At 41.5% G+C, this 19,277-nt stretch overlaps 1 protein-coding gene across 1 annotated transcript in view; it reads left to right on the top strand.

Moving 5' to 3' along the window:
* Positions 1-19,277, top strand: part of UNC80 (unc-80 homolog, NALCN channel complex subunit) — a 2,774,722-nt gene that overhangs the window by 183,808 nt on the left and 2,571,637 nt on the right. Inside the window, exon 4 of the mRNA XM_069225668.1 lies at positions 10,224-10,528. Within this exon, the coding sequence (XP_069081769.1) occupies positions 10,224-10,528 (305 nt within the window). The remainder of the gene's footprint in view (positions 1-10,223; positions 10,529-19,277) is intronic.

The following is a 19,277-nucleotide window of genomic DNA, read 5'->3' as shown; positions in this document are numbered from 1 at the left end:
CTTTAAAATTCTTACTTTGTACCATCCCAAATTAAAAACAGACCATCGATGAATCTGAGCCACATTATTATTTTTTCCACAAACTCATCATTCACTGATGTTCATGCAATTTGTTCCCATCCGCCCATTGTTAGGTTGGTGTACCTTGGTGAAAATGAAAATCCCATGATCCCATGGCAGTCTCTTTTATTTGTTTGAACAGCTCTGTCTTGAACAAAAAGATGTTGTTGTATAGGCACATCTCCATTGTTTCAATTAGCATTTGATTGTGTTGATATAAATGAATATTTCTTCTTCTTAGGAAATACTCACATGCTTGGAGACCTGTCCACTGTTCAGTGCTGGTATATGGGAAGGTGACATCCATAGTTATTAGCTTGTTATTCACATGGTATTCCTTCAGGATGTTGCAATAAATCCCCTGTGTGGGTATGAATTAAGATAACTTATTAGAGGTGGCAAGAAATAGTCAATGTAGTTTGAAATTGATTCCAACAGTAAATCTCTTGCCAATGCAATTGATCTTCCTGGTGGATAGTTCTGATTTTTGTGGATTTTCTGGAGAAAATATGTAGTTGGCGTGATGGGGTGGTCCGTTGTTAGATATTTTTGTTCTTCCTCGTCCATGAGATCTAATTCCACCTATTTATTGCATTTTTTTATCAATTGTTCTATCATTTCAATGGTGGGATTATTAGTGAGATGAACATAACATGTTTCATTCAATAATTGCTGGTTGGCTTCTTTAATGTAGTCTGCCTTGCTACAAATTATGATGTTCCCTCCTTTGTCTGTGAGCTTGATTTCAATAGTTTCTTTTTCTTGTTTAGTTAGATTAACTTTTTAGTTGTGTGCTTTTTATTTTGTATACATCTTGAATGACTTCTACATGCAAGATAGCGATTTTGTTGCCTGGTAGAAGACTTGGGTAGAAAAGTGATTTGTTTTTTTTCCGCTCAAACCTGCTCCTATTGGGAACCTTTCTTCTTCTCGGTTTTTCAGATCGTGTGTTTCATTGCTGTCATCTAATGTCACTATGGCCCTTAGGGTTGCTCCTTCCTCCACTAAGTCACAAGTTGGTTTTGGAGTGATTTTCCTTTTTTGTTTTTTTCTGAAAATTACTTTGCCAATATGTTCTTCCGTATGTATTTATATAAGTCAATTCTAGTTTGTGAAATGTCAATATATGTTGTTGGGCAGAAATTCAGGCCTTATCTTAGTAATGTGATTTCCTGATTCGTCACTGTCCTAGTTGACACATTGATTACATTTAGTTCCTGGGTGTTGCTTTTCATTAGTTCACCCCCTGTTTCCCATTTACTCTGGTTCAAACTCTGAGTCTTTCTGGATCCCTTTCCCCTCTTGCCTATCCTTGTTTTTCTCCTTTTGCACCCTGACCACATTCCCTTCCTCTTTCCTTCGTTGGAAGTCTTGTTTTCTCCCTTTCTGTTGTTGGAGTTTTAGGTGCATTTCGTTTAAAGTGTGTTTCTTTCTTGTTGTGGATGTTGAGCTTCCGTCAACTTCGCTATACTCGGTGTCTGTTTCAATTGATTCACTATTGCATTACTCCAATGTTTTAGATCCACTAGATCTTGTGCAGTGTATCAAAACTTCTAATGAAGGTGAACATTCTTCCCTCTTCATAATCTTCTTTATCTCTTTGGAATTTAGTTTGTTTTCTGTGTTTGACTTCCTCTTCATGTTTTTCAGTCAAACGAAAATCATCCTTTTGTTTTTTCAGGTCTTCAGTTAGGTAATTTTTTTCAATTCTTGTGCTAGTTCTTTTAGCTGTTGCTGTGTTATACTTATTGCCTTCTCAGTGTGTTTAATTAAGATCCTTACTAATCCCAAATATGCATTTAGCATGTATTCCCCCATTCATGGAGGAGTTCTTCACTTGTGTCTTGATGACTTGGTATTAAGGAATGGCACAATCCACATGGTACTCTTTGTACTTCAACATATTTCTTTAGGATTAGAACTTCCCACCATGTGTTTATTTCTTTCATTCATAATTTTTCCCATTCCCTTAGTTTGCCTTTGTATCCAATAGTTTGTTTTGTTGATTATTGCTCCTGGTCCTTTTTTGGGATCGAATTTCAGTTTGATCACCATGTCCACATTCCTTTTTTGCTTCTTTACACAGTTGTGGAAATCTTATCGCCGGACACCATGGACAATTTGTTTGGGGTCAAGGGCAACAAGTTTCCATGTTTATTTTGTCCTTGGGACTAGTATGCCCAACCACCTGCAGCACAAAACCTTTAGCTGCCAGTTTACAGAGAAGGGAACTGTGTGCAGTTGAGGTATTATGTGTGTATTTATGGTTCATTACTGAAAAAGCTTTAATTATTAGGGTGAGCGCTGTAAATAAACATTTTAAGGTCACACTGGACTACTGTCAATGGTTCCAGTAAAAAAAAACAAATGTACACACATGTTTGAAAAGTTTAACAATAGGGGACTAAGTATAATGCTCTCTGTTTAGATGCAAATGATTGCAGAAGCTTGTAAGCAAGAGTAATGATTCTTTGCCTTCAAAATAAAATGTTAAATTAAAAGCATGTAGATAAAAAAAAAGTTTCACTTCCATGACATTTTAGGTGCTATTTCATTGAAGAGTCATTTAGTAAAATGTGTTGGTGCATGCTAGTATTTCCAAAAAATATTCCTAATGGAAAATCAGTGTAACCAATTCAACAAGATTATGGGAAGCATGAAAATAAACAAGCACTGGCAACACGAACCGATCCAACATTTTTTGTGAATCTTTTGGTTTCGTCAGTGCATGTCTTGTTTGGCATGGCTTTTGTAGCACTTTTTTGTGGGAGCTGCCAGGACCTCACCATTGTAACAAACAGTGGCAAAAAGGAAACAAAAGGTTTTGGGTCTCAAATAGTACACATTGCCAGCAGTGGCGTAACAAAGGCGCTGCAGCCCCCCTCTACGGGGCCCCTCTGCACAGCACCTTCCCTCAGTTAGTCTGGGGGTGGCGACCCATTATGTTGTTTGCGGGGGTGGGGCTACATTTTCGTTATGATACTGATTGCCACAGTACTTCCTGGAACTGAACTAAACTACATTGTGTGCCAATATGATCCTTGGGGAAGAGCAGAATGCAGTCACTTACTGTAAAGTCAGCTGATAGGATAGAGGGAGAAATAGATGTTTAATAACAGAAAATGTCTTTGTTATTGCCAGACCTAATTAGAGACCCAAATCTTAAAGAAAGTCAAAAAAGTGCACCCATGGTATATGTCTTTGAATAAGGGGCTTTCATGAATTTACAAGAATTTACAGAAGTCGACCAGGAAATCGTACGCCAATAAAATAATTGTGAACTGCATTTTAGCACAAGCAAATATGATTTGCTCATGTAAAAATCTATTGAGTGTTTACAAGCAAACTTTCCCTCCAACCACTCATTTCCCAACCCTGGAAGAACTTCTGCTTCTGCCATTGTCAGAAGTACATTTCCAACCTTTCTCATTTTGGGAAAAGATTAGAGAAAAGCTGGTGAAAATCCTTAAAACATGCAAGTTAGTAGGTTTGCAGACTCAAAGGCATTCGAGCCCTGGAACTATTGTTATTGCTTCCCCCAGCCCCAGTATCTGATCTGCGGAAAGGTGACAAAATAAGGAAATTGCTATAGTAGGGATTGACATTGTGAGTATTCAAGCCCTACTTTAGTTGTAGCCCTGGCATAATCAGTGATGCTATTATCAGAGCTCTTACATAATGAGATTGTTGCAATAATTTATCTTTGCACTACATGTTACCAAAGGGACAAGTAGATTTTTTTTACAGGACAAGTAGATTTAGAAGGCAACCTGTCCCATGGACAACTAGATATTTCATTAAATTCCACAACCCTGTCTCTAGATTCCATGATATTGTCCTCTCTGTTGGCCCTTACATTTACTTCAGAACAGCCTCTCCCCGTTTCTGTGTATGCTCCACTCAAAGGATTTGACAGTTCCAAAGCATAAGCTTTATAAATTCCTTGTGATTAATTTTATAGACCGACTCTTAGCCACTAACGTATACAAATAGTGCTCGTATAAGCCGCTTGCTTCTTACCTAATGGACTTGAAATGGGTGATGGCCAGCCTCAGGTCGCTACCTCCTGATCTTGCTGCCTTTTGAATTTCATGTAGAGCACATTGATCCAGCTCATTGAGATTTTATAATTTAAGAAGAACGGGAATTTTGTCTCACTTTTGATAGGTCTTTCTCACTTTTGTTACACGGAGGGGGGGGAGAAAGAAAAGGAAAAACAATTGAAAATCAGCAACATTCAAGCAGAGTGTTTAGATTTCGATAGAAACAAACACGAAATATCTTGCTAAGAAAATGGAAGAAGCAAAAGGCATGATCATTGCAAACACAAAATAAAAGAAGTTAATTATTATGTATTGGCTCATGAAGAAGTCAAAGAATAAACATCTCCAACTTGCATTTAAGAATAGATTGTTAACCTCTCTGTAAATGGAATGTTTTTTAACTGTTGCAAAACTGTCTTTGTAATCTTATGCCACTTTTCTTCACAAATTTGCACAAAGTACTATTGGCACTTTTTGAGCAAATAAGGATCCCCCATTAAGTAAGATATGGAGTACAACTCCCATGTTAATGAGGAGAACAAACTGGAAATTGCAATTGAGCTCTTTCAGGACATAAACAGTGTTGCAGGACTCCACAGTTTCACCCTTGGTCAAGGTCTGGGGGACCAAAACGCGTTGAGTTTCACTTGATGTTCTCTGTTGTTTATTTAATAAACTAAGCATAAGAATCTCCGCTCATGAGTGCGATTCTTGTCTGTTACCTTGGTAAAAATTGGGTGCATATATTTGTATAATAATGTGCCCGGGCAGGTAGTGGTTCCTGGGGCAATTTGGAACTTATGAGGGCGGCTTGCGTAGACCTCCACTCTTACATCAAGGCCAAGCCCTGGGGGCCCTAAAAGGACGACGGTGGGTGCTGTGCAGCCCCCCTCCTTGTAATTTATGAAATGAAACCCTGTGAGATAGCAGTTCCTGGGCCCAAACTGGCTTGGGGGGGTGGGGGTGCTGCAGGCACATCATCCCCATTTTTTATATTTCAATATGCCCCCTGGACCTTGCTCACCTTGGGGTGAACAAGAAACAAGTTCTGGAGACTGCATTTGTTATTTTTATGAAACAAATTCTTGGGATCTGCAGATCCTGTGCGGTTTTGTGGGAAAAAATAATAAATAAAATGCTTTTTGGCCCTGGCAGGGTCCTTCGGGGCCCCCATCCCCAGGTCTAGGAAGTCATAGTATTCCTACCCTGCCCCACTTTTCTCTGTTTTTAAGTTTTTTTTTAAATCTCGGCTGAGTCCGAGTCTCAAAATGGTTGCCAACACTTCATGGCTGAAGTTCTGGCAGCCAATCAGATATCAGCACAGGGACTTTCAGATCGACGGAGCATCCGTGTCCCTAGATATTAATATTTTTTTACTTTAAATTTCTCAAAACTTCTTGTCGCATTTACACCAAATAACAAATGGGTGCTTTCTGGACCAAGAGCCAGCTTTCTGCTAAATTTGATGTAATTTCAGCTAATGGTCCGGGCTGTAATCATGTCTAAAAATTCGTATGGAAATTGCATGGGGAAGTTGGCTGCAGAAGTTATATGTATGTAGTCTTATATATATGACTGTATCTTCACACAAGAGATACGCCTGGACAGCGCTGTGGTGTGCTGAATTAGATGTTTATTTTGGGGGGGATAAGCCAAAATAAACATCTAATTCAGCACACCACATCTTGATCCAGGTTTGTGCTTGATACGGGTTACCCGACTAAGTCTGCACTGCCGACCACAGCCAAAGGAGCACCAGTAAATCTGCAATATATGTAAAACTCCACTGCTACTGCAGCCAACTTCCCCATATATATATCCATTTCCATATTCAATTTCCACACACATACATATATCTATATATATTCACTGGAAAAAACAAAGGTTACAGGGATGTCATAATTAACTCACATTTCATTTTAAACGTACAAAACCATAGAAATTCACCTGTTATAGTTAGAGTTATCACAAGTAACTATAACTCATGCCCTAACTTTCCCCTCCGTCATGCGCAGTTTTATTGTCAAAAATGTTACTACAGATATTTATTGATATTATTAATGATGTTATTAAAGATGTCATAACTGCCGTAATTTGTGGGGTAATTAACTGTGCAAGGGGAGTCCCTGCGGGCAGCCACCCAACCCCACTCTGTGAACGGCTTTTGGCTGCAGGTCTGCGTGACCCCCCCTTCAGTTTTGGTCCCTGGGACCACATCCCCAGGCCCGGCAGTCATTTATGTATTTTTTGGTGGGGGGGCCAATCTTGACCCAAGGGACCCATCCCCCAGGGTCCGTCCTTCTAAAAATGTTATTTTTGGTGTGGGGAGGGCGGCCATTTGGCCCCACTCCCCTGGACGATTTTGGCCCCACGGATCACATCACTTAGGTCCCAGCATTAGTATACTTTTTTTTCCGGGGAGCAGGATGACGTGGCCCCCTCCAAAGGCCGATCTCGGTCAGTGGGACCCCATCCCCGGTGTCCTGGCATAAGCATTTTGGTTTTTTTTTGGGAAGGGGGCCTGCGCATCCCTTCCTCCCCGGGCCGAACTCTGCCTGGGGCCCAGCCCTGTCATCACCACCATTGGAGACCGCAGGGAGAGCCTAAAAGCCTCCACAGTCCCAGCTGGCTTCTCACCTCTTGCAGGAGCCAGCATTGCTGTCACGGACAGGGAACTGCTAAACATGCAGCTCCCTGTCTATGAAAGCAATTGTTTCCTTAGGTTTTCCTGCCTGCATTTCTGCTGGCAGGGAAACAGAGGAAACCTCCGCTTCCAGCAAGTGAGAGCTGTTTAACTGCTCTCACTTGCTGGAACCGGAGTGTTTGCTCTGCCTTGGCAGGAGCTGTCAAAGCAGCTGTGTCCCAGGGACGGGCACCCTGGGACATATCAGGAGCTGACCCTAGGGGGTGTCATCCCCAGAGCCATCATTGGCTCATGAAAGGGGCCTGCCTCCAACTTTTACAGCCCCAGGGAGGTGGTGGTCCCCCCACATTCAAAATTTCAATACCCCTGGGACCTGCCTACCCAGGGGCTTCATTTAAACAAGCGCAGGTGCCTGCACTTGTTTTTTTTTTTGTAATTTCCAGCAGATCTGCTGTGTCTCCTGCCGATTTTTTTTAAAAAAAATGCTTTTTTTGCTCTGGGTAGGTTCCTCTGGGACCCCAGCAATAGAGCTAAGGAGTCAGGGTGTCCCTACGCTGGCCTCTTTTCTTTTTTTAAAACTTTTTTGTTGCTGAAACCGAGTCGCAGCATGGCTGCCAACACTTCCTTGTTGAAGTGTTGGCAGCCAGTCAGATATCAGCACAAGATCGGGAGGGTTTGCGGAGCCTTCACGTCCCTATATGTACAAATTAGTTTTTTCTCTAATTTCCCCAAAACTACTGAACAAATTTACGCCAAGTAACAAAAAGGGCGCTTTCTTTCTATTCTGCCCTTTTCCTGTTCAAAATACCTATGGAAAAATACATGGGGAAAAAGCGTTTTGGGACCCCCCCTTTTCCCTGCGCCCGTTTGACGGATCACATCGGCACTTCCCAGACAGGTGCTGAAGTGAGCGTTGTATTTCATGAAGATTCATCAAACGCCGTCAAAGTTATCAAAGTTATCAAAGTTAGGAAACTAGGTCCTTGATCACCTGTGATCAAGCTTGTGAGGAGCAAAACATGTTAGGTTGCTGCAGTATGAATAAAGGTTGAAATATTGCCATCCTTGTAAGTGCGACTCCTGTTCCTGTGAAAAGGAAAACTGTGAAGACATATTGGCGGTTTGGTTCTGCTGCGGAGGGCGCGTAGGCTCCCATAAAAGAGCTTTGACAGCCCCAACCAAATCTGAACAAACACTCCACTCGGATGAAGTGAGAGCTGTCAAACAGCTCTCACTTCATGTGAGCTGAGGTTTCCTCTGTTTCTCTGCCCGCAGAGATGCAGGCAGGGAAACAGAGAAAACATTGCTTTAACAGAAATGGAGCTGCTTTAACTGCTTCTCTCTTTTCTCTGTGACAGCAATGCTGGCTCCCACAGGAGGTGGGGAGCCGGATGGGACTGCGGGGAGCTTCAGGCTCCCCCTGCAGTCCCCAACATTGTGACTGAGCGCCCTGGGGACATACAGGTCACATGGCCAGGCCCTGGGGTTTGGGGTCCCTAGGGCCGAGATTGACCCTGGGAAGGGGGGTCGCGTAGCCCCCTCCCAAAAATAACCCAAAATGCTTAGACTGGGCCCCCCGGGGATGTGGTCCCTGTGGGGCCGAGATCAGCCTAGGGATGGGGGCTGCCCGCCCCCTCCCCAAGAAAAGCATAATTAGTGTGGGCCCCGGGGGATGGGGTCCCTATGACCAAGATCAGCCTGGGGAGGGAGGCTGCCTGCCCCTCCATGAAAAATAAAATAAGTATTTAGGCCGGGGAGATGGGGGTCCCTAGGGCTGAGATCTGCCTGGGGAGGGGGCCATGCAGCGCCCCTTGGCCCCCCAGGAAAAACAAATATTTAGACCGCACCCAGGTGGGTGAGGTCCTTGGGGAGATAACGCCCTAGGGAGAGGGTCTGCGCGGCCCCCTCCACCAAAAAAGAAACATTTAAGAATGCTGTGCATGACCAAAGGCTGTGCGCAGCGTGGGATTAGGTGGTTAGAGGTGTTGGCCGCAGGGATTGGCTGCAGGCCAGGCCCTGCTTCCAACCCCTGCTGAGCAGGCTGAAGGCCATGTGCAGCACAGGGTTGGGTGGATATAGGGGTTGGTTGTTCGGTTAACGTATAGTAATGAAAATTACTTTACGTTAAAAAAACATTGAAATTCACTGAAAAAAACAAAGGTTACATGGATGTTATAGTTAGGAAATACAATTTTAAAAAACACAAAAATTCACTTAAAAGAATATGGTTATTGGTGCGTTATAGTTAGACTCACATTTTAAACGTACCAACCATAGAAATTCACCTGTTAGAGCTATCTCAAGTAACTATAACTTGTGCCCTAAGGTAACTATAACTCGTGCCCTCAACATGCACTGCTAATTACCACAAAAAATTACGGCACTCAGGTCATCTTTGATAACATCATTGATAATATCAATGTAATATTTGCAGTAAAAAATGTTTTTTTGTTATGTTATGCTGCATGTTTGGAATATAGTTGTCATTGTGTATGGACCATCAGTAGAACACCACTGATGAGAACATTTTCTCCGGATGGACTAATGTAGTTTTGTAATATGAAAAAATTATGCGTCAAGAAAAGGCAAAATATGTAGTGTAATGTGGCATATTTTGTGATTGTACTACTTCATTATTTTCTTATTTTTACACTTCTTAACCCTGTCTGGGGATAGGTTGCACCTTATTAGCATCAGGCTAACACCCAAATGTACCAATAAGCAACAGTAAGGTAACCAGTCAACATTTGTAAAGGGTGTTTCTGTTCTCTTCTGAGTGCAGCACGTGTCACTACATTTTTAGTAACTTTTGAACCAGTTGAGCTGGAAACAGTTTTTTGATAAAATCTGCAGGTTATGCAGCAGATGATGGATTATGTGGCAAACATGGCAAATCCATAATTATGCTATAAATTCCAAAGCCGCACTATTGCATAATTCCAGTGGCCCTGCACATTGTTCACCTTTTAATCTAGTCTCTCATACAACCTTGCCTTCACTGACTAGAGCTTTTCCTTTTCTTTTGAAATTCCACCTCCTTATGATTATATTGTCCATGCTCTTCACAATAATGCCTCTCATTTGTCTTTATTTAGCTGCTTCATGTTGTATGCATGTAGTAAAAAACAATCAATGTGTTCTTTCTCTGATAACATTATATTTCCTCAGTGTTACTACTTATTTAGGAATTACTATATAGTGTTCTAATATCCGTCGGACTGGTTGAAAAAATAGAAAGTTATATACATGAAATGTAATCTGCCTTTGTAGATTAAAACATTAATTCAAAGATAAAGTGTATGCCCATTTGTTTCAGTTTGTGTTGCATGAAGTATTTAGGAAATAATATAGAGAAATGTATTATAATTTAAAATGTACACAAAACTAGCTGCCCTTATATTTACACTTTCTCATATTTCTTTTGTGATTTGTGTAAATAGAGACACCACAAAATCTGTGCTATATTTTTCATCCAGGACATCAGGACAAGCTTGGAGTAGCAGAAACTAAACTCCTTCATACACTCCATTGGATGCTTCTGGAAGCCCCCCAGGACTGTGGAAGTGAGAGGTTTGCTGGTGCCAGGGGCTCCAGCTGGGGAGGGAGCAGTAGTGCTTTTATCCATCAAGTTGAAAATCAAGGCTCTCCAGGACATCGCAGGCTGAGTAACACCAACATCAATGAAGAGGATGAAAATAACCGAAGAAAGTTTTTGCAGAACTCCATGGCCACCGTTGAGCTCTTTGTGTTCCTGTTTGCGCCTCTGGTTCACCGAATTAAGGTAAATAGAAGATATGGCACTTTTTGACAACCTCATGTAAGATTTCAGTAACCTTTTAATGAACACTCTGCAGAATGCCGGGAACATAGTCTTTCAGATTGATTCGCATTCTCTGGCAGCTATGTAAAAGGGCCCTAGTTATCACTGCTTCATTATGTTTCGGTTTGGTCCATATTGATCCTTCAACACCTTTGTTCAGGAAGAAGCCCCTCCTGCATTAGACATAAAATGGAAAGTTAGATTTCTTAGCAGGCATTACACAGTATTTACTGCACTGGGTCATCTTGCTATCTGTTTTTTGTAACTCTCTAGACATGATAATCTTCTTGCATTGATGGATTGCAAGCTATTTGATTATGTTTTATGTAGGATGGTGTAATGTGACTCACCTATCCTGACTGGACAAAACAATTCTAGTTGCAGCTGTTAACTTTGTACGTTATAGATAACCAATGCTGGAAGGTGGGTGCAAATAAGCCAAAATAATACAAATATATAGAACCGGAGCTTTCTTGCCCTAAATCCCTAATTATACGGTATGCAGGTCTGGAATTTCAGTGTGTTTTTATGTGTATGGACATTGGCATGTTGGCTTCTTTGTACTAGTAGTCAAAGTCGACTGTATGCAATGAAATGAAATGCATGAAAATGCATTGGGAGCAGGAATTTAAGTGCATCAAGTACCTGACCATGCACAGGGATTTGTTGACAGATCAGAATTATAAAGCAAATGTTTTGAATGTTCATTTTGCCTATTATACCTGTTACTAAAGCTCTTTTAACAGGCTAACTAACCTATGATCTCCACTTAACATCCATGATTTTACATGATTGTGTGACCCAGTGCTTTCACCTTAGCTGTGGTTACTTGTACATCTTGCATAGGGACAGTTGGTGTGGGCCTTTGGGTAGGGTATCTCACTGATTGACCTTTAGAACTCATTCTCAGAGCTGTGCCAGGTGGTTGAGAAGATGTACTCGTCTCTTGACTCAGTTTCCTAATGATAAGATCCAATATCTCCACTGTGATGGGCGTATCGCTCCTCTGCATGCAGGCCGGTGATTCAAGAGGAACCTAAAGCTGCCTTTCTTTGCAAACACCTTGCAGGAGCCTCCCTGTCCCATTCCCTCTGCGCCTCAATTGCCAAGGGGGATACTTCATTGCAACTGTAGTACACATTGCAACAGCCTTAACAGAGGCCAAAAAGACCAGTGTACTACATGGTTTCTTTGCTCTCCTCTGTGCCATTTGTACTCCACTGTGGGAATGGCTTAAGTCTCACAACCATCACTGAACCCAGATTACCACTGATGCATGGGTTTTCTTGGTAGTCACCATTTGCTAGATTCTGCAACTGCTGGTCTCTGCAACCATTTAGGCCACCTCCCCTTTATTACGTCTGCAGGAGGTACAGAGACATTTTTAGGTCCAACACATACAGTCCTGCCCTCCAAAAATGGGATATCATTATAATTCCCACAGTTTCCCTATAAGGTGAAAGTGTTCCATCCTGTCCTGTATCTTTGCAACCTAAAGCAGTACTGTCAAATTGTGGAGCTTCCATGTCTTTAACATTCCTTATTCCCTCTTTAGTCCAGGTTCTGACAGCTTTCTAAAACAATGACTTCCTGTGTTTGGACTGGTATAAAGTTTACCTCCAGTTACTTACCATGAGGGAGCATAGGGAGAACTTCTAATTCGCAGTAGGAAACCAACACCAACTGTACCTGCTCACTTTCTTTTAATCTCAGTACAGCCTCAGGTCTTTTCCACAATCCTGGCCTTGTAGCTACAATCTCATAAAAGGTTTTTCCTTCTCCAAAGGGTAAGGGCCATCAGCTAGATGATGAAACACTCCTTATACAACAAGACAACAGCACTGTGGTGGTATTAAGGCTTTTTGGGAATTCATAGGAATGGTGGTGCTCCTTAATACCAAGTTGCACATGCTTCCTATGTAGCATCATCTAGCAGATCTTGCAGAAAAGAAAATCAGGCTATCAAAGATTCCCAACAATTTCCAATACTGTCCTGTGATAAACAGTTTTAATGAGTTTTCCTAGTTAGACAACTATGTGCAGCATTGATAAAAAGTACAAAAGCCTCCTCCTCAGGTGCAGATATCATTGCAGCCGAACTGCACAAAGAATTACTGTCCCTACCAGCTCCATGCGCAGGTCATTATTAATTTCCTTCTCAGCTCTGGAAGCATACCATGGGAGCACTGACACAATATTGTGTTAGAAATATGGTTTACCACAATAGTGCTCCTATTCTTATAATGGTAATTACAAAAATATTTTAAATAAAATATTGTTAGCACTAATATTGCCCAAAAATAGACAAAAATATAGATTTTATAATATAGAGAAGTAGTAAATCTTAAATATTTTAATATAGAAATGTAATTTAATGTACATATAATATATTCAACTAATATTTATTACTAACATATAATTATATACTTATATAAACACACATGTGTTTGTATATATACATATATAGTGTAAAATAATAACAATATATATTTTACATTATATTGTTTTTTAAATGTATTATTATTATAAATAAATATATATAATCGATAAAGATATTTATCTTACATTATATTAATTTTTAACATTTGAAATGTATTAATATGAAAGTATATATACATACTTATTTGTAGTGATACCTTTAAAATAGTAATAAAATAATATAGTGTTAAATAAACATTTTTATTAATTACGTTAATATATATGTATATATATATATATATATATATATATGTATATATATATATATATATAATATATATATATTTCCTACTGGTACTTATAGTTAGGTCTGCTTTTCCCTAGACAGGGTGTTTTTGGATTTGCTAATAACTTTGGCTCCAGTTGACAAATCTTCACGAAACTTTCCAAAAAGAAAGTTCATCCACCTCTGCTCCTTCCTGAAAAGTTTCCATGTGATCTGTCAAGCGGGGGTCGAGAAAAAACGGGGGATCAACTGATATAAACTTCATTTCTTTATGTGGTTTTGGTGTGTGTCAGGGGTTTGATACAGATAAAAGCTGCCCACAGTAGGCAATTTGTATTGGAACTGGAATTCACTATTTTGGTTTTCTCTGAACAGACTGAACACCATACTTAATGAGGGTTTCCATACATCTGTGGTTGATTGTTAATCTGAACTGTACTAAGTGTAAAGCCATAGCAATTTTTACAGCAAAATGCAGGAAAAATAAAGATTGGTTTATGTCATCAATGTTGTCATCAGTGATGTCATCAATGAAGTCATTTGAGATGTCATCAGTGATTTCTTAAATTATGTCATAGACCATGTCACAAATTATGTCATATGCAAGATCATAAGCAGTGCATGGCGGGGCGTAAGTTATAGTTAGTGCTGCTAATTGTAACAGCTGCATTTCTGTATTTTTATGAGTTCAGAACGTTTTAACCTTTGTGTTTTTCAGTGAATATTCATATATTGGAGGTCGAAGGGGTGAAAATTACAATTCCCACTCCAAGCTTTCTGTCTTGTAAATAAGTCCTTTCATGATACCTGTCTAAGTCTTCTATCTAGCAGATTTGTCTTTCTACAAAACAAAACGGACATTAAGATGAGGAAAGTTATATTTACTAAGTACTCTGAAGTTCAGTTGGGTCACCTTGTAGGCAGGGCATTTTCAGCCATAGCAGCAAGTCTGGGAAAGATGCCTCTGCAGCTACAAGTTTGAGTTAGGACCAGTTACTGTACTATCAGTGCAAGTATGTCCCACTACTTCTATCCTGAGTCAAAACTGTCGATTTATGCTCCTCTTCTGCCTAAGTTGTCTACAACTTAGGGCTTGATTTATATATATTGGCGGAGAGGATACTCTGTTGCAACAGTGACTGAGTTACCTCCGCGCCACTATAGTAGCCCACCCATCAAATTTAATTGCAGGCAAACCTTAAGTTTGTCCTCGGCAGAGACTATAGTGTCTCCTGCCTGGCCAAACTTCTCTTACGGCCCTGAAGAGTAAAGGCCATCAGAGAAATGGCCAAATGTCCACCCACCCAATTTAAATGAGTGGACATGTAGTCATTTTTTACCGTTCCTTACTGACAGATTTTAATTGGTGGTAAGGAACAGTAGAGCCATTCTAAAGCTCCTCTCGCCACGGGTGTGGTGCCCATGGTGAGGGGTGTATTACTATTTTTCTTTAAAAAAAGAAAATCCTGTTTTGGGAATTTCTTTTTGAAAACCAAAAAAGAATACTGTTGCGTCCTTCCAATGCAGCCCTGCAGCCAACAGTAGAATACCTTGACAGTGACTGCCATGAGGGCTTGCATGCTTTTTAATGAGAATCCATTACAAGACATTTATCGACCATCTAGCAGTATAAATTCAGGTTCCACTCACTGCTGAAATAATTTTTAACTGCCATGAGGACTTGCATGTTTTTTAATGAGAATCCATTACAAGACATGTATCGACCAGCTAGCAGTGTGAATTTAGGTTCCACTCACTGCTGGAATAATTTGTATTTTACTCTAGCATTTGATCTTTCATAAATTCACATGCTTGAATCATTCGCCATTATTGTACTGGGAATTCCCAGTAATCCTAAATAGCAGTAAACCATGTTAAGTAGCCATAGGCCTCAATAACAGTTTTTGTATGGTAGCACATTATTCACATCCTCTAAATTTGAAACAATCCGCACTTCAGCCATTGAGGTGGAAGGGCTAGCTCTCCTACTACCCCTGGAGTCCACCATAGCTCAGATTCCTGCAGCACATGTGTGAGGAAGTCCCAAAAGTGAAGTCTGCACAAACCACTTTGTGACCTTATCCTTTTACCATTCTGGTCTACCCCGGATATGAAACAGCCCTACCCTCAACATTCAGAGCAGTGTAAGTTGTGTTTAGGGTACCTTTTATAGATAATCCCCACTGTTCTGGGCCAGGGTGACTTCCTCTGTTACCAACTGTCATCATGAGTGACACAGAAGTTATCTTTTTTCAAAATCTTGCGCTGCCTGTGGACAAAAAAGATCTATATGGATGCTCCACATTAGCAATGTATTTATTCTCCTTAGCCAGCCTACAGGGCCAAGTGTTGTGACATTTGTCAGACCTTTCCATCTTAGAAACTGAAGGACAGCGAGAGGAGTTTGTCACTCTACGTTTTGGAAAAGAAAAAATAAACCTCTTGTGCTAAGGGGGATGCTGACTCATCTGGGGATGATTTTGTGCAAAGTGCCACACCGCTCACTGCCATGCAAGCAGTGCAAAATAGGAAACAGGTTGACTTTGCCGAGATAGGCATGCACTCTTAACCATCTGCAGCCATCTCATCACAGGAAAAAAACTGGAGTTGCTTCTGTAAAACACTCCAAGAATGACAAACTTCAACCTACGGAAGAAATAGTGTGAAAATCTGGTTCCTATGCTCAGGATTACAGAAACATAATTTCTACAGCAGTCATTGATGTTGCAGTGGATGTTTGTAATGCAGGCCTCTGTCAACTGCAAGGAGCAGCAGTGGTTAGATGGCAGGCATGACTTAGGTCGGTAGCTTTTCGGCCAGAGGTCTGAGCGGAAAACCTCAATATGCCCTTCAACTGTCTCACTCTGTTTTGAAAACATGTGGATGCTGCCCTACAGAACATTAAGACAGATAATGATACTGCAACATCTCTAGGAGCTCCATAGTACTGACGTCCAGCTTTCATTCTCATGTAGATCCTAGGCCAAAAGCATAACTTTCAATCAGTATGGGGGTCAAAGCAGCCTATATTACCACCCACACGAAACCGGATATGACCAGACATACACAACCAAATGGAATCTAGAGCAAGGGAATGACAGATAGTCCGAACAGAAAAGGAACACCTCTCAAACAGGCTCAATTGACAACCAAAAGAGAGTTTGACTTCACACAGCTTCCCCTCTCCATCCACCATCCTAATCTCCCCAGGTGGGGGAAGAAATTATATTTTTGCACCATATGGCAATCCATAACTTTGGACTGATAGTTGCTGTAGATTTGATTCTACCTAATCTCCCCAGGTGGGGAAAGAAATTCTCTTTTTGCCCCATATGGCAATCCATAACTTTGAATGGATAGTTGGTGTAGATTTTACACTAAAGACATACATTGGAGTTTCTACAGAAACCACTTGTCTGCCCGGGCAAGAAAGAACATACTCTTTACTTAAGGGAGCTACAAAAAAAAATTCTCCTCCACAAGGTAAAACTATATACACCGGAGAAGCCAGGGATTTGAGTGCAGCTTGTTTTTGATAAAAAGAAGAAATCTTGACAATGGAGGGAAATTTTAGACCATAATGAACTGAACACATTTCTGAAAAAGCAGTATTTTCGCACGGTTATGCTCCAAGAAGTTCTCCTTATGATCCAGAAAGGAGATTACCTCACTTCACTGGATCTTCAAGATATGTATTTCCATATCCCTATACACTAGAAGCACAGGAAGTACCTCAGTTTTTCAGTGGTAGGTCAGCACTACAAATTCAAGATGCTTTGACCACAGATTGACACTTTCTATTTTTCAAATGCCTGATGCTAGTTGCTGCTTCCTCAGAGGACAGGGTCACCAGGTTTACCCGTACCTGGACAATCAGCTCATCAGTGCTTCATCAAGAAATTTCTATGACCTCCTGACTCAGTCTGTTTCACAGGTTGAGACTGATGCTAAACATTGACAAATCCTTTATGGAACCAAAGCTGAAACGCCAATTCCCTAGAAGCAATAGTAGACACACAATTGGGAAATGCTTTACCCTCACAGGACTGAGCTACGAAGTGTTGAGTCACGGCAAAGGACTTCTCCACTAGACAGTCAGTCAGGGTCAGCTAGTACAAGTCTCTGCTTGTATTGATGTCATCCTGCATAGGCCTTACACCCTTTTACAGGCTGTGAATGAGACCTGCCCAACAAGAGCTGGACAATCAATGAAAACAAATAGACGGCTCATGGGACAACACAATCCAAAGTTACAAGACAGACAAAGCAGGCACTGCTACAGTGAAGATTTCCTGGAAATCTCAATGTGTGCTTCTCTTTCCATGTTTCATCGGTCAGAATAGTGCTCACAACAGATACATCATGGACATCTGGAGAGTTCACAGGCAAGAGCTGTTGACCAGAGGTCTAGGGTCAAACAATAGAAAATGCTCCATATCATCAAGGAATTTCTATGACCTCCAGACTCAAACTGTTTCACAGGTTGGGACTGATGCTAAACATTGACAACTCTTTTATGGAACCAAAGCTGAAATGCCAATTCCCCAGAAGCAGTAGTAGACACACAATTGTGAAATGCTTTACCCTCACAGGACAGAGCTATGAAGTGTTGAGTCATAGCAAAGGACTTCTCCACCAGACAGTCAATCAGAGTCAGCTAGTACAAGTCTCTACTTGTCTCGATGTCATCCTGCATAGGCATTACACCCTTTTACAGGCAATGAATGAGACCTGCCCAACAAGAGCTGGACAGTCAATGAAAACAAATAGACGGCTCAAGGGACAACACAGTTCAGAGTTACAAGACCATCAAAGGAGGCGCTGCTACGGTGAAGATTTCCTGCAAATCGCACTGTGGGCCTCTCCTTCCACGTCTCATCGGTCAGAATAGTGCTCACAACAGATGTATCCATGGACATTTGGAGAGTTCACAGGCAAGAGCTGTTGACCGGAGGTCTATGGTCAAACAAAAGAAAATGCTCCATATCAATGTCCTGGAGCTTGGGGCCGGGTGACTGGGCCAACAAGCATTCCTCCTAAGACTGGCTGGTCAAGCAGTCTTCTTCAGGATGAGCAATACAACATCACTACTGGAAGCGCTTTTGCCTGCCAGTGACCGGGGAAACTCTCTACAGCCGAGAAAGGGCAGGAGCCCTTTAAAATCAACTCGCGCTCCCGCCGTCGCGGGAAGCGCTTTTGCCTGCCAGTGACCGGGGAAACTCTCTACAGCTGAGAAAGGGCAGGAGCCCTTTAAAACCAACTCGTGCTCCCGCCGTCGCGGGAAGCGCTTTTGCCTGCCAGTGACCGGGGAAACTCTCTACAGCTGAGAAAAGGCAGGAGCCCTTTAAAATCAACTCGCGCTCCCGCCGTCGCGGGAAGCGCTTTTGCCTGCCAGTGACCGGGGAAACTCTCTACAGCTGAGAAAGGGCAGGAGCCCGGGCCAAGGGCGGGCCCGTCCTTGCCCGTCATTGCCCGGAAGAGGCTGGGCTGGGCCCCCCCCCTTTCACTTGGCCTCTGAGGGCCCCAGCTCACAAAGGAAAGCGAAATACCTACTGGAGCGAAGAACTATCGTCCTTCCTGACCCGGCCAGCAGTGTCTTTTTGGGAACTTCTGGACTCGCCTTCAGCCTTTGTTGGGATATCAAGAGCAGGAACATCTCAGGAGCTACCACACGCGGGACATCTAAGTGACAATCTATTTTTTTATTCATTCTTTTTCTTATCTTCCTCCTTTTTAATTCTAACTTATACTCAAATAGATTGTTACCCCTCGACAAAGTGTTCTCTATACACATCACTTTCTGCTCGATTGTTTAACTACTTTAGCTGGGCTGGTGTTAACCTGGCTTACACAATTAATAATTACCCCATTTAAAAGGCGCAGTCTGGTTGAAACTATAGCCTATTAGCTTGTCGTTCTCACTCATTTGGAACTGTCCCCACTCTCACTTTTGGTTATCTAAAACCTAAAGCCTCCTTCACACCTCTCTTTTCTGCAAGCAACGGA

The sequence above is a fragment of the Pleurodeles waltl genome, chromosome 3_1 (genome assembly GCF_031143425.1).
Source record: "Pleurodeles waltl isolate 20211129_DDA chromosome 3_1, aPleWal1.hap1.20221129, whole genome shotgun sequence".
Lineage (NCBI taxonomy): Eukaryota > Metazoa > Chordata > Amphibia > Caudata > Salamandridae > Pleurodeles > Pleurodeles waltl.
The sequence above is the reverse complement of the archived record's forward strand: the minus strand, read 5'-3'. Positions and strand labels throughout refer to the sequence as shown.